At 43.4% G+C, this 14,243-nt stretch overlaps 1 protein-coding gene across 1 annotated transcript in view; it reads left to right on the forward strand.

Moving 5' to 3' along the window:
- Positions 1 to 14,243, forward strand: part of FAM120A (family with sequence similarity 120 member A) — a 105,418-nt gene that overhangs the window by 72,679 nt on the left and 18,496 nt on the right. The window contains exons 11-12 of the mRNA XM_007182017.2: positions 5,133 to 5,382; positions 13,326 to 13,440. Of these exons, the coding sequence (XP_007182079.2) occupies positions 5,133 to 5,382; positions 13,326 to 13,440 (365 nt within the window). The remainder of the gene's footprint in view (positions 1 to 5,132; positions 5,383 to 13,325; positions 13,441 to 14,243) is intronic.

Below are 14,243 nucleotides of genomic sequence, written 5' to 3' on the forward strand. Positions count from 1 at the left end.
TCTTCAAAGCTTTCCAGAAGTAGCATTAGCAAACTGCCTTTTCCTCACAGAACTTTGAGCAGCTGAGCTCGAGAGACAGCTGTTGGGGAAGGCACTGTTGTGTGACAGGCAGTGTTTGATGGTACTCTTTTGGATTAATGTTTATGTCATAGTTCCTTGAGCTTCGGAGTTTCTAATATAGTAGGAATGACATAAATGGGAAGAATGAAGACTAAGAATAGTGTTTACCACATGTCTATAACACCACGTAACACCATGTTCTATGTGCCCCGTGGCCTACTGAGCATGTATATGTTTGTGGACAGTAGGATACCCCCAGCCTCAGATATGAAAGGTTTAAGGAAAAAATTCATAGTCTTTTACTTTTGAGAGTCGTGGAGGGTGCTCACAGATGCGTCAGCATGAGGAAATGGGGGACTAGCTAGTTGGAACCCCACAGCCTGTACACAGTGCTGCTTGGTAGTTAACCAGCAGTTTTCCCATTGGAAGGATTGACCAGCTGTCACTGCATCCATTTTTCTGTTTCTGCCGTGATACTAAGGAACTAGAGTTTTGTTTTTATTTATTTGTGTGGTTTTGTTTTTTTTCTGTAACTCCAGAGGAGACCTCAGGGTATAAAACAATGGCTCCTCCCCCAGATACACACACTTGCACAGACACAGACCAAAGGGTCCAGTTGGCCATAGTATTGGAAGTTGTCTCCATCTTTTTCCTTACCTGTAACCATATTGTGTGTGTGCTACAACTCTCACTCCTAAGCCCTTACAGCAGGCACTGCTAGTTGCTCATGGTGCTCTGGCACTGAGCTTAGAGACATACTTCATCATATGGCACTATAGGCAGCCCCTACCAGTCAGTTGGAACAGGCTTACAAAATGAAAGGTTCATTATTCCTGGTCTGGGATGGATCCCAAATTCAGCATTGTAACAGATTTCTAAGGTAGCTGGTTGTTGTATGTGTAAATGTGAAAATAGTAGATGATTAACGTCTGATGGAAAACATTGGGTTTTTACTGACAGCTTAAGTTTTAATAGTGTTTTATGTCTGGAAATTGTATTTGAAGAGGTACTTCCAGTAAAGAAGCTGCATTATAAATTTAGCTTCCAGTAATACAGAAAACTTGTGCCCTGGAGTTGTTTTTGCCAGTGTAAAAATTCAGTTTAGTTTCAGGTAAGGAAGACAATCTAATATTCAGTTTTTTTGAAGTTGTCCACTTGAAATCATGAGTTTTCCTGTCAGTAGAGAAGACGAGATAAATATTTATTGATGGTGACACACAGAAAATTTATTCATGGACAGTAGCTGGATTAGCTAACCTCTAGGATTCTCTTATTCTTGTTTTAACAAGGCAGCATGAACATGTCTTTCCAAAATGGTGCCTTCACAGAGAGGGTTTTATACCCCAGTGCTCTTGTCTGCATGCACTTGGAGTGTTCTCATAATCCAGCCGCCCCGTACCATCTGGATAATCCCTGTATAACCAGTGGGTTTTGCAAAAATGATAAGAGCCCAGATTACTTGCTGTTAGCTGTCTACTTTGCATCTGCTTATTCCTGTGAGCTGAATCAGAGACCGAGCCTTCCCTCCTGGGCAGCAGTGACTTGGGGAGAAGCCTGGAGCCAGAGGGAGAGAAGGTACCGTGTGTGTACCAGCCACCCCAACGGGCAAGCTTGTAACACAGAGGCTGCCATGTGTCAACCCGAAAATGGGATGTCCCTTGGAATTCATTAATCTATAAAACACTAACCTTTAATTAATCTAATGTAATGAGCCTATACAACATAAGTTGATCTCACACAGTTGAAAGCACATAACAGGTGCAAGATGCCTTTGTGTTTCCTCATCTGGATTGTGCTACAGAGTGAGTTGTTGGCCTCTTTTTTTAGTGCCTAGTTCCAGGGCTGGGCCAGGGTGAGGCAAGTGAGGGACCCAGGCCTCAGAATTTAAGGAGACCCTTGTTCTCACACTGGCACGTGGGAGTTGGCACCTGAGCCCTGGGTGCCTTTCCTGCCTCACCCAATGCATAGTAGGTGCTCAATAAATATCTGTTAGGTGATTGGCCAAAGGTTCCACAGCTATTAAGTGGTGGTATACGTAAAAGATCTCCAAGTTTTCAGTTTAAAAACAGATAAATGTTAAAAAAAATAAAGCAAATTGGAAGCATCTTTGCTTTTGGAACAAAGCTTTTTGTTACTGCACATTTATTTTCTCTGATAAAGACATGTATTTCCTAAATTATTTATGAGCAATTCTTGTCATGAATAGTGCAGATAAGGAAGCTACTATATCTGATACCTCCTTTACAGCTGCAGCCTCCCCTGCCCTGTCCTGTGCTCCTGGTGGGTATGGACTGCATGTCCCTGCTAGTACTGGGGCAGTCCTTTCTCTAGGACACGGGAGTTGATGAGCATCAGCTGGCGGTCCTCAGGCACGAGTGTGCTCTCATCTGTAGCCTCTACAGGCTGAACAGGATCTGAGCACACAGCATCATGCCAGGTAAATTCAGGCATACTTAGGTCCCTCAGAGCCCCAACTAGTGTGGACAGCTGTCTAGGGCAGCTTCAGGGAACACTCAAGTGAACAGACCCACTTGTGAAGGGACTGCTGGTACCTCTGACCTCCACTTGTCTTCGATGTAGGACATGGAACATAAAGTATGTATAGGTCTAAGCATTCTGAACTTGAGAATGAAAATCCTCCACCAAAAATTTATTTCTAGAATGAAAACAATGTAATAAAATGATTGCTAAAAATTATTAAAGAGAGACAAGAGCAGAGCTGACAAAGGGGAAAGAAATAAATGGATGAAGATGAAGACAGCTTTCATAAGAATGCCTCTCTTGAGAAAACTCAAGGGAGACGCCTGGCACTATAATCTGAGTTTTTTAAGATGCAGTAAACTTATGCTCTGTGTGCATGCGTGTGTGGTGGGTGTGTGTGTGTTTGTATTTTGGGGGAAGAAAGTGAGAGACCTTAGATTAACTAGGTTATTAACCCAGATTAACAACCAAAGATAAAATCTAATTAGTTCCATTAAATAAATCTTTGCCATCAAAATGAAGATGTTACATAGAAAAAATAGATTTATGCATTTTTGCTTGGGGGGCGTGAAAATGAACTTTGTGAACTGACCTAATAGAAACATAACATTACTGGTTGTCTTGTAACCTCCTTCCACCTGTTTTCTTGGGGCTGACAATGTGCCAGCCTCTCAGACTGTAGTTGGGACAAAGGTGGGTGGGGTGTACTGCACCTAGGGGGGCCCTGCGGTGGTGACGGCCACCCTCTGCGTACGGGTGGGCGACGTGTGGAGCTGTGCGCGCCGGAGGTCGGCAGGAATGGGGGTGAGTGCTAGATTGTGAGTCCGAGGACAGGGTCTGCTGGACGCTGGGGACCTTATGAGTTTGTGTCTGGCACCTAAAATATAGATAAATTCAAAAGACACATGTATTTATATATACATGTATATCTCTGTTTTGACTTGATGGATTTTAAAACAAACATTTTAAGTTTAAATTTTTTTTTTTTTTAACATTTAAACACTAAGATATCCAAATGTAAATTAAAGGGATTTCCCAATGACAAAACAGTTACTTTTTTGTAAGAAAATTTTCAGAAACTGTCCTGACTTGCACCCCTGCTCAAGCAGCCTGCTCCTGGGAGTTGGGGTCCATGCAGAATGGCCGCGTGGCACTCCTCTGCAGCACACTGTCACCTGACTTGACTGGGGTTGATTGTGCAAAAGCTTGCTTTTCCTGTTGCTAACAGCTGTGTATATCCAGGTATCTGACTCCTGAAGTTCTTCGTGACATTGGAAGAGATGATTGTCTTGCCTGATTCTGTTCAGACTTGGGGTGGAGCTAGACATGAGCCAGTTAATCATTTAATTTTGTCAGGATTTGGGTTCTTCACAGTCTCGGTTTGCCTCAGGTGTTACTTTAGGGAAAATGAGCCCAGGAAGGGGGTATGGTTATTTGGATATAATTGATGTATCCAAGATCACATTAGAATCATAGCACCATCCTGGTCTCTGTATCAGCTGTCAGCCATGTGAGGGGAGGGTGGGGTATGCTAGCAGCTCTCTGGGCCAGGGGCTCCATGGGGCCCTGCTTCAGTTCTGATGTTTATTGACCAAAGTGAGCTGTTTGTTACAAAATTCACACCCCAATCTGATGAAATTGTTTACATCAATGCACTTCGGTGAGAAATTTTAACATATTTCTCTGCAGTATGCTTTATCTCCATTGTTTCCTTCCCCCGTCACAGTTTCTCCCTTAAGTTATCTGGAAATTATGTGGGAAAATGTGCATGTTTGTGTGTTTTAAGAATTAATTGATGCTAATAGTGGTAAAGCTACGGTGGATAAAAGGTCATGTTTTTGTATGAAATCAACTTAGTACTTCTTGATTTTTTTTTTTTGAAGTGAAATGGGGAATTTTACAGTTTGTCTTCAGTCCTGCTGAAGAGAAATACTGTGTAACGACTTCACTTGGGATTTCAAAACATGGACTGTCTGCTTCCGCTTGCCACCTTACTGGGCCTTGGGGATCTCACTACATGGTAGTTTGTCCCTGCCAATCTTTAAAATAGACTTTAACAGTTAATATTTGTTAAAGTAGGAGGTCCTTAAGTAAAGTGGCTACCAAATGCAAATGATTTCTCAGATCTAATTAGTATGACATGTAGAAAAAGGTTCAATTAGGTTCAGTAGTTCAATTTAGCTATCTAAATTGGATTTTCCATGGTTTTCTTTGATAATCACATACTTTCTGTAAGTTGTACCCATTGTTATTACTAAAACTATTAATGGATTTATAATATTAAAACAAATTTTGTCTAACATCCTTGATTTATACATATTAGTTATATGGGGAAATCTAGCTTGATTTGATTGAGAAGAAATTTAGTGGTGGCCTGACTGAAAATCTGAATGAGTCACCGAAGTTCATAGAGTAAAGAACAAAATGAGGATTAGAGGTGAGGATTGATGACCGATGGCTTACTAATGAGAGAATCCATTGTTATACCAGAATGACATCTTCATACTGTAATTATTAGAGCTGTTTGTTTTTGTTAGGCTTAAAGTAGCTGAGATAGGGCATAAATGGTTCTCTGATTTTCCTTCCTGTAGTTTCACCAGTGATCATTAAAGAGTGGGCAGCTTACAAAGGGAAATCTCCGCAAACCCCAGAATTGGTGGAAGCTCTTGCCTTCAGGGAGTGGACCTGCCCCAATCTGAAGAGACTCTGGCTGGGGAAGGCAGTGGAGGACAAGAACCGCAGAATGAGGGCCTTCCTGGCCTGCATGAGGTCAGACACACCAGCCATGCTCAACCCAGCCAGCGTGCCCACTCATCTCACGGTGCTGTGCTGCGTCCTACGGTAGGTGCTGCTGGCCGCTGCCTCAGCCGCTGTGTGTTCTCTAGCAGGTGCTTGTACAAATGCCTCTCAAAGACGCTTTCTGTATGAAGTAGGTGGGGGGTTATTCCAGATGAATCATGTTGTCGGTTGAAGTTTGTCCTCATCTCATATTTTCATATATTATAGAAATATAGGCCATGTAAATGCAATGTGGATTTGAATTGATGCTATATAGTATGTTTATAAAATAGGTATATTTGATGAACCTGTATTTTATGCAAATATCATAATGATTTTAAACGTAGTTTATCCTTTAAATGTTAAAGCTTTTGAAGGCTATTGGGGAACTATATTATGTATTATTTGTAATTATTCTTTAGGGAAAATGTGTGTCTTCTTCCTCCTTCATTTATTTAACCATATATAGATCAGTATGGACTCGTGGTTATCTCTCTTCCTAGGGTTATAACCTGATATAACCTTGTTATTTGGTTGTTCAGTTTGTTCCAGCTCAGACCTTGGGAGTTCGTTCAGTGGCTCCTATGTCCCTTGTCCCCCCAGGATGTCCTTGCTTTCTGGCACCACAAGATGCCCAGGCTGTCCTGTATCTGCCCTGCCCTGGAACCTGCCATCTCTAAGGGGCTGGCTCCTGCCTTGGAGAGAGAGGTTTAAAAACCTAGATGTGGGCACTCTGTGCTTCCAGACCCTCTCAGCCAATGGGCCACAAATGCCTATGTGGACACTGTTGGCGTTTTGGAGTTAATTTGAATTGGCATGCATACTTGAATCAGGTGAATTAGTTTTTTGAGGGTTTTTTTTTTTGGAACCAATTTCAAACTTAGGAAAAAGTTGCAAGTATAATACAAAGAGCTTTTTTTTTTTTTAAATACTTGATTTAAAAAAAAAATACTTGTGATTTTATAACAAACAAGGACACTGTCCTATGTAACCACAATACAACCATCAGGATCAATCAACATTAACACTTTATTTCTATCTTAACTTCAGGGTTTGTTTCAGCGCCTCCCTTTGTAGTTGGAGGTGAAGTCCCATTGGTCTTCAGCAGATGCTGGTAGAGGGCAGAGCCGTTCCTCTGCTCCTCCGGTCTCATCCATGCTGTGCATCTGTGCTCTGACCGCTTGGCAAAGGGGGTGTCTGCCTGGCCTCTCCAGCAAGGCCATTCTGTGCCCCTTGTAACTAATACGATTTCATAGGAGGCACTTTGTGTAAACATGCCATTCCTCCTCAGACTTCAGTGTATTTCTATCAACATGGGCTCCTGGCTTCATCAATGACTTGTGGTCCACTACTGCCATCATGTAATTTGGTGCTCCACTGTCGCCTGTTGGGCCAGTTGTGGGCCTTGTCAGTCTGGCCTCCATGTGAGCACTTCTGTGCAGAGATTCTGACCTTAACCGTGGATGCCCCCTTTTCCCAGCAGCCCTGGTTTCTAGTGATGGGGTCAGTATCGGACACCAGGCTCTTGACAGCAACTTTGCTGCTCCCAGACCTTCCCCAGTGTGCATACAGGCACACAAACAACTGCATGTTTGTAGACTTCCGCTTTTTGATATCTTCAACCTGCCCATCCTAGCTCTCCCTTCCCATGTGTATGGTCTCTGGCCCTGACAGACAGTGAGAGCCTGGGGCCCAGCTGCCATACAGGTTGTCACCTGCCCCAGCCCTGTGTGTCCCATCCCCCTGGGCTGGCCCCTTCTCCATGGTCCCCTGACCCCCACTGGGTCTCACCTGCTTCCTGAGGACGGGGGCAGAGCTTTAGTCAGCTCAAGGGCCTGCCAAGGACAGGTGTTTAGTCAGGTGTTTATTTCCTGAAGTTTCTTACATTCATAACCGACTTTAAGGCCAATAACTTATTTAGAAGCCTTTCCTTAATTAAATTGAGGCTGACTAAAATTAGCATACTGTATCAGTTTCTTATCTTTATCTCCATTGAGGATTAGCTAGTGGGAAAGACTAGTTTTTTTGTTTTGGTTTTAGAATCCTCTTCTGGTTTCCTCTGATGGAGAGTTCATTTTATATTAGCCAAAACGTTAAGATTAAGACTTTGGGTGCTCTAAGATCAAATTAGCAGTAATGATTTTGGTTACTTTGTTTGTGTGTCTTCCAAGTTTAAAATGATGTGTGGCCTTTAATCTAGTGGGTGGACAGCTAACTGTCTACCATGTACCTGACCTGAAGGTCCCACTGGGCACTGAGTGAGGACGATGTGTGCTGTGCCTAAGGCTTGTTTGGCTGCCTCTTGGCCAGAAGCAGCTGTACATTAGTGCAGGACAAGCCACTGCTGTGTTGATGTGAGCACAGTGCTCACATTATTTCATGCTCCTTGGGATGGCGGTGCCTTCACGTCTTGTTTCTCCATGCACTGGGCCTCTTGGGACACTGGGCTGCCTGGTGGGTGCAGACTGGACAGTGTGACCAGGCCCCACTCTTTTTTTTTTTTATATACCTTTTGGTTTGGGGTTTGTTTTTAACTTTTTATTTTATATTGGAGTATAGCCAGTTAACAGTGTTGTGATAGTTTCAGGTGCACAGCAAAGCAACTCAACCATACACATACATGTGTCCATTCTCCCCCATACGCCCCTCCCATCCAGGCTGCCACAACATTGAGCAGAGTTCCCTGTGCTATACAGTAGGTCCTTGTTGGTTATCCTTTTTAAATGTAGCAGTGTGTACATGTCAATCGCAAACTCCCTAACAATCCCTTCCCTCCACCCTTCCCCCACTGGTAACCATAAGTTCATTCTCTAAGTCTGTGAGTCCACTTCTGTATTGTAAATACATTCATTTGTGTAATTTCTTTTTAGATTCCTCATATAAGCAATATTATACGATATTTCTCTTTCTCTGTCTGACTTAACTTCAGTCCACGTGACAGTCTCTTGGTCCATCCATGTTGCTGCACATGGCATTATTTCATTCTTTTTTATGGCTGAGTAATATTCCATTGTATATATCTTCTTTATCCATTCCTCTGTTGATGGACATTTAGGTTGCTTCCATGTCTTGGTTACTGTAAACAGTGCTGCAATGAACATTGGGGTGCATGTATCCTTTCGGACCATGTTTTTCTCCAGATATATTACTGGGCCCCACTCTTTGTCTTTGTCCTTGTGGCCCTTCCTTGGTCATTACCCCAGAAACAGCTCTGCTTCTTTCAGGCACTGTTCAGATGGCCTTTGGAAAGTCTTTCCAGATTTCAGGATTGTCCTGGTCCCTGTTTTTATTTTTTTGTGTTGTTTATAAAAAACGTACTCATTTTAGAACTTGAAAAGGTTAATAAATGCAACTAGTAATCTCTCATTTTACCAAACCTCCTCCTGTGCTTATCTCTGTGGTGTCGAGAAGCTACAGTGAGTGCAGCGCAGGTTCCCTCGTACTTGCTACTCTGGTGGAAGCCAGAAGACATGCTTGGTTGTGCAGACTGTTGTGTGCATTGTGGGCTTGGAGCCATGGAGTTTCCCACTTGGAAAGACTCACAGTTTCAGATCCTGAGGAGGAGGGGCTTATTGAGGCGAGGTGGTTGGGGAGAGATGAGAGAGAATGGCTTATGGGACCAGTCTTGGGGATTTGGGGCCAGGACACCAGTAAATGGGTTGGTCCACTTCTGCTAAGAGAATTTGTTCTACCTTCATGAGTGTTTTGGGCCACAGGGACAAGCGGGTAAAGAAGGATTCCCTGCATGGCTTCTGTTTGATTGATGGGTATGACCTGCTGAGAACGTGGGGTGAAGAGTGGGAAGGGCATGGAGCAGGGGGTTGCGGGGGGCGGTGCAAATGAGTAAGAGGGTTGGTGTATGTCTCCAAGGGCCTGCCAAGGACAGGCTGTGGCCTGGGGCCAGTGGCCCAGTGGTCTTTCTCTGGCAAAATTGCAGCTGTGTGACAAAGGTCTGCTGAGGATGGGGGAGGGGGCAACAAAGGGCAGAGCCTGTGTCCCAGATATGGTAAGGCCCTGTCCAAGGGTCCCAGCATGACCCTTGGCCTTGATGGCTGGGGCGGGGCAAATGTCAGCAGTCACAAGGTTGGGCTGTCATCCCAAAGGCTCTCGCCTTCCTTTAATCCTTTTTTTTTTTTTTTAACATAATTTCAAACTTGAAGAAATTATAAGATTAGTACAAAAAGTTGGTGGCTATTCTTCACCCAGATTCCCCACATATTAACCTTTAACTGCAGTGGCTTTCTCCTCTTCTCTCCATGTGTCTGTGTGTTTGTCCTTAATCCCTTGAATGGAAGTTGTGAGTATGATACCCCTTTACCCCTAAACTCTTTATGTTTCCTAAAAAAACAAGGGCATTATCAAAATCAGAAAAATAATACTAATACATCTGATCTACAGATCTTACTCAGATTTCTCCTGTTATCCGAATAACATCCTTTGTTAGCAACAAAATCTTGCCTTGTGCTTGTGCTCAGGTGCCTTGTCTCCTCCAGTCTCAGGAAGCTTCTCGTGTTTCTTTGGGTTGATGCAGAGATGTTTCTGAAGAATAAACACTGGTTTGTTTGCAGACCAGGGATCTGCAGATCCTACGTCTTTTAGACAGCATGTGAACTGATGCGTGTGGCTGCTCCAGGAAACTGTGTTTAAAAACAGGCAGCCAGGGCTTCCCTGGTGGCGCAGTGGTTGGGAGTCCGCCTGCCAATGCAGGGGACACGGGTTCGAGCCCTGGTCTGGGAGGATCCCACATGCCGCGGAGCGACTGGGCCCGTGAGGCACGGCTGCTGAGCCTGCGCGTCTGGAGCCTGTGCTCCGCAACAAGAGAGGCCGCGATAGTGAGAGGCCTGCGCACCGCGATGAAGAGTGGCCCCCGCTTGCCGGAACTAGAGAAATCCCTCGCACAGAAACGAAGACCCAACACAGCCAGAAATGAATACATAAATAAATAAATTTATAAAAAAACAAAACAAAACAGGCAGCCAGCCCCTGGGTGCAGTCTGTCAACCTCCGGGTAGACTATTTCTCCGTCTAGATTTGCCTGTGTTCCTTCGCAATGAGATTCCGCTTCTGCCTTTGGGGCAGGCATACCCCAGCCGGGAGGTGGTGGTTTTCTCTATGCTTTCACTAATGATATCAGCACCCATACAACAGCAATCAGGAGAATGGGGGAAGAAATGGCAGTCACATCTCTAGAAATCCTTGTAGTGAAGATGAGGAGGGGCCAGCATCTGAGCAGAGGTTCAGTGTGAGGGTGAAGCAAGTGTCCAGAACGGAACAGAAAGCAGCCTTTCCTAGGGTACAGCTGAGACCAGACAGACGAGGTCCTTATCCAAGAGAGCTTCTGAGAAGACAGACTGAGTTACGTTCTGGAGGAACTTAATAAATAAAATAAGGGAGATAGAGGGCTTGAGCCCCCAAACAAGTGCAGGCTTTTCCAACACCCCAAGTAGCATACCAGGGTCCAGCTCCCCATCTGTGCCAATAGGAGGCAGACCACGTTGGTCCCCCAAGTGACGTGGAGACCTGCTTCTCTTCCAGCTTCCATGCTTCTAAAGGGTAGTGAGAGGAGAGGTGACTAAGGGGGAACTGCAGATACCCTCAGACTTCCAGGGTAGGAAACTTAAGGCCCGACCCAGGAAGAAGACATGGGAAAGAATGTCTAGAGAAAACTGAGAAACACAAAGTGATTGAAAACACTGTCAGTGCACAGATAGGAAGAGCGTGAACACGTGAGATAACCAAGGGTCAGTTTTTGCTGCTCTCACCTTTGCCCCCTGACTGCAGTGCCATCGGTGCCATCCATGTTCTATGGTATGTAAGCTGTCTGTCTATGTACATGCATATCTTTATGAACACACTTCATACTCTTTCTACATCCAGAAAGTCTTTCTGAGGACTTACATTGAAAAAGAGAGAAAGGGCGACTTTGTTAAAATGTAAATAGAAAGCCAAATGGAGGAAGTGGTAGGTATTCTAACCCAAAAGACTTTTCATTGTTGCAGCTGAACTGACTGCTGAGAGTCTTTGCTGCCAGAAAAACCAGGAAAGATCTTAAGAAAACCAGCCTGTCCCCAAAACAATCTTTTTCTGATTCATAATTTTTAAAGAAACATCTAGCCTAGGGCTAGGGGATGAGGAGGGGAGTTAGTGTTTCATAGATCTGCAGGATGAAAAGAGTTGTAATGATGGATGATGGGAGGATACCTGTGCAAACACCATGAATGTACCTCATGCCCTTGCACTATCCACTTAAAAATGGTTAAAGTGGTAAATTTTATGTTATGTGTATTTTACCACAATTTTTTAAAAATAAGAAATAAAAGGGTTGTATAACATGGATACTTAGGCAAAGAACATTGTATATTGAGCAAAATCTTTCCACAGTAATTTTTTTCAGAGAAAAGTAGGGAGACTTTCTTCAGATTTGCTGTTTCTTGCATCAAGCCCTGGTAAAAACTCAGTAAGACTTTTATTTAAGATTTTTGGCACTCAAACAATTGCAAAGGGTGTTATTTTTGTCATTGTAAATGTTGACAGTTTAATGAAGTAAAACTTTTATATCACTCGAATCTAAATACCATACATCCACTGTCTGTTTACCTTGAAACTGCATGTCCTTCCTGCTTCTACTACATAATTTTACCATGAAGTATATAAGCTCTGTGCCTCCACTTCCCCATCTCTACAATGGGATAGTAATGGTTCCTGCCTCAGAGTTGCTGTGACCATTTGAGGAATCAGTGTGTGTAAACGCTCAGACTAGTGCCTGGCACCAGCAAGCACTTTCATTTTTCTATTGGGATTTTTATTGAAAATACTTCTCTTAATCAACTGGATGAAACTTCCTCCTTCACCTTTTAAGTTTATGTTCCTGTGGATGGATGTTAATTATTACAGAAATGAGAGCGGGCTCTGTACCAACTCTGATGCTGATTTTTGTTGACTTAAATTTTAAGCACTGAGAAAACTTTCTCAGCAGACAGTACTGGAAAGAGCTTTGTTAGGCATGTCACAGTTCTCCAGACTCCTTTTAAGCTATTTGCCAGAGATCACATAGGGATCTATGTATCTCCAGAAGTTATTTTTGGTGATCATCTGGCAACTTGGCTAGGTCATCCTTCAAGTTTGCTGAATGCAGAGACTTAGGAACCACTGGACATGCAATGAGACTTATGATGAAGTTCTTAGTGGTTAGCCCTTTACTCTCTCACACCCAAATACTATTTGGGATCGTGCCTTTGCTTAATGTCCTGGAGGTTGTCACTGGGGCAGTGCCGTGCGGCAAGGTGAGTAAAGGGGAAATGATTGGCAGAGAAAAGGGACTGTGGACGCCTGGCAGTTCTCAGGCAGATAGTACAAATGGAAGTTGAAGTTGTAGAAATTGATTTCCCTTTAGCTGCTCACACCAGGGTGGCCCCAGTAAGCCTGTGTGTCCCCAGGGATTGCAGGTACCAGTTCTGAAGGCTGAAGCTTTAGTTCTTGTCCCTGCTGTCCCTTCCTATTCCACTGCAGAGCATTCACCTGCCACTGCCAGAGCCCCTTCTGTGCAGACGGTTCGCACAACACTTACTCTTCATCAGGAGATAAATCTTGCTTATTTGGACCTAGGGCCTGCCTCCCAGGTATCCTGTCTTGAATTAAAATAGATAAATCATACAAATTTGCGCTTAACATATATTTTCAGGGTTTCAGGGTAAAACTTGTGCTTAACTTTTACCTCACAGAAGTAAAGTTGTATCAAAAAATCACTTACCAGCTGGTTTGCAGTGTGTTTAAATTTAGTGTTATTTTTAATTACTCCGAACATTCTCATCAGCCCAGATGATGGATTAGGTTTTCACTTGTAATTGGCATCATCCAGTGAAAATAGAAAATCTGGGTAAGAAATCCACATAGGCCTCCTTAGCGTGTGTCATCCTGAGTCTCCTTAGAACCTGAACACCAGGTTATGCATGTGACTGGTGACTGCTCCATCCTGACCCCAGGCCTCCTCTGTCTACCCGCTGTAGGTATATGGTGCAATGGCCTGGAGCACGGATACTGCGTCGCCAGGAGCTGGATGCCTTCCTGGCACAGGCGTTGTCCCCCAAACTCTATGAGCCTGATCAGCTGCAGGAGCTCAAGGTAATTGACAAGCCTCATTCCTTGTTTTGGGAAGTCTTGTTTTGGAGTTCTGTGAGACACAGCTAACCTCACCGAGGAGTCACTCAGTGCACTAAACTAGTAATAAAAATGACGTGAACTTAGAGCCTTCAGGGCAAAAGGAATTTCCTTCCCGGTTATGGAAACAGTCAAGTCTACTTTTGTTCGCTAAAGATTTTCCCTTGTTTACCAATGGGTGTTTGTTCTTGTTTTCCACATCAGGAAATAAACTTGCCTTTTATTTCAGGCGGGGATCCCAAACCCTGGGAGGGCTTGGTCCTAAGAATTTACTAACATCTGGCCAGGATTCTTTTTCTTGTTTCGTTCTGTTGTTCCTAAATACAACATTCGTTTTCTCTAAAAAATAGTCTTTGCCCTCCTAGTATGGTAAATCCCTTTTAAAAAAAACCACTTGAAGAACAATGTTATGTCATCATCCCTGTGCCCTTTTAGTCAGCATTTAACATCGTATTCCTTTTAATTTTCCCTTCTAGTATTCCTTTTTTTCTTTAATTGTTTTGACAGTATTAATTTTCTCCATGTTGTCACCTGATTTTTTGGTGTGCTTATCTTTTCAGTGCACTTTTATTAGTCACTGTGTCCACGTGGCTGTACTCGCTTTCTAATTTCTACACTAAATTTTAGAAAATTCAAGACTTTTCAGAGTTAGCTAAATTAGTGGATCTGCCTTTTCTTTTTAATGTACAGGGTTTTGTTTTTTTTCTTTGCCATTGGTTTGGGTTTTTTGTTGTTGTTGTTTGTGTTTTTTGTTTGTTTTTTACAAA

Source organism: Balaenoptera acutorostrata, chromosome 6 (assembly GCF_949987535.1).
Source record: "Balaenoptera acutorostrata chromosome 6, mBalAcu1.1, whole genome shotgun sequence".
In the NCBI taxonomy this organism is placed as follows: domain Eukaryota; kingdom Metazoa; phylum Chordata; class Mammalia; order Artiodactyla; family Balaenopteridae; genus Balaenoptera; species Balaenoptera acutorostrata.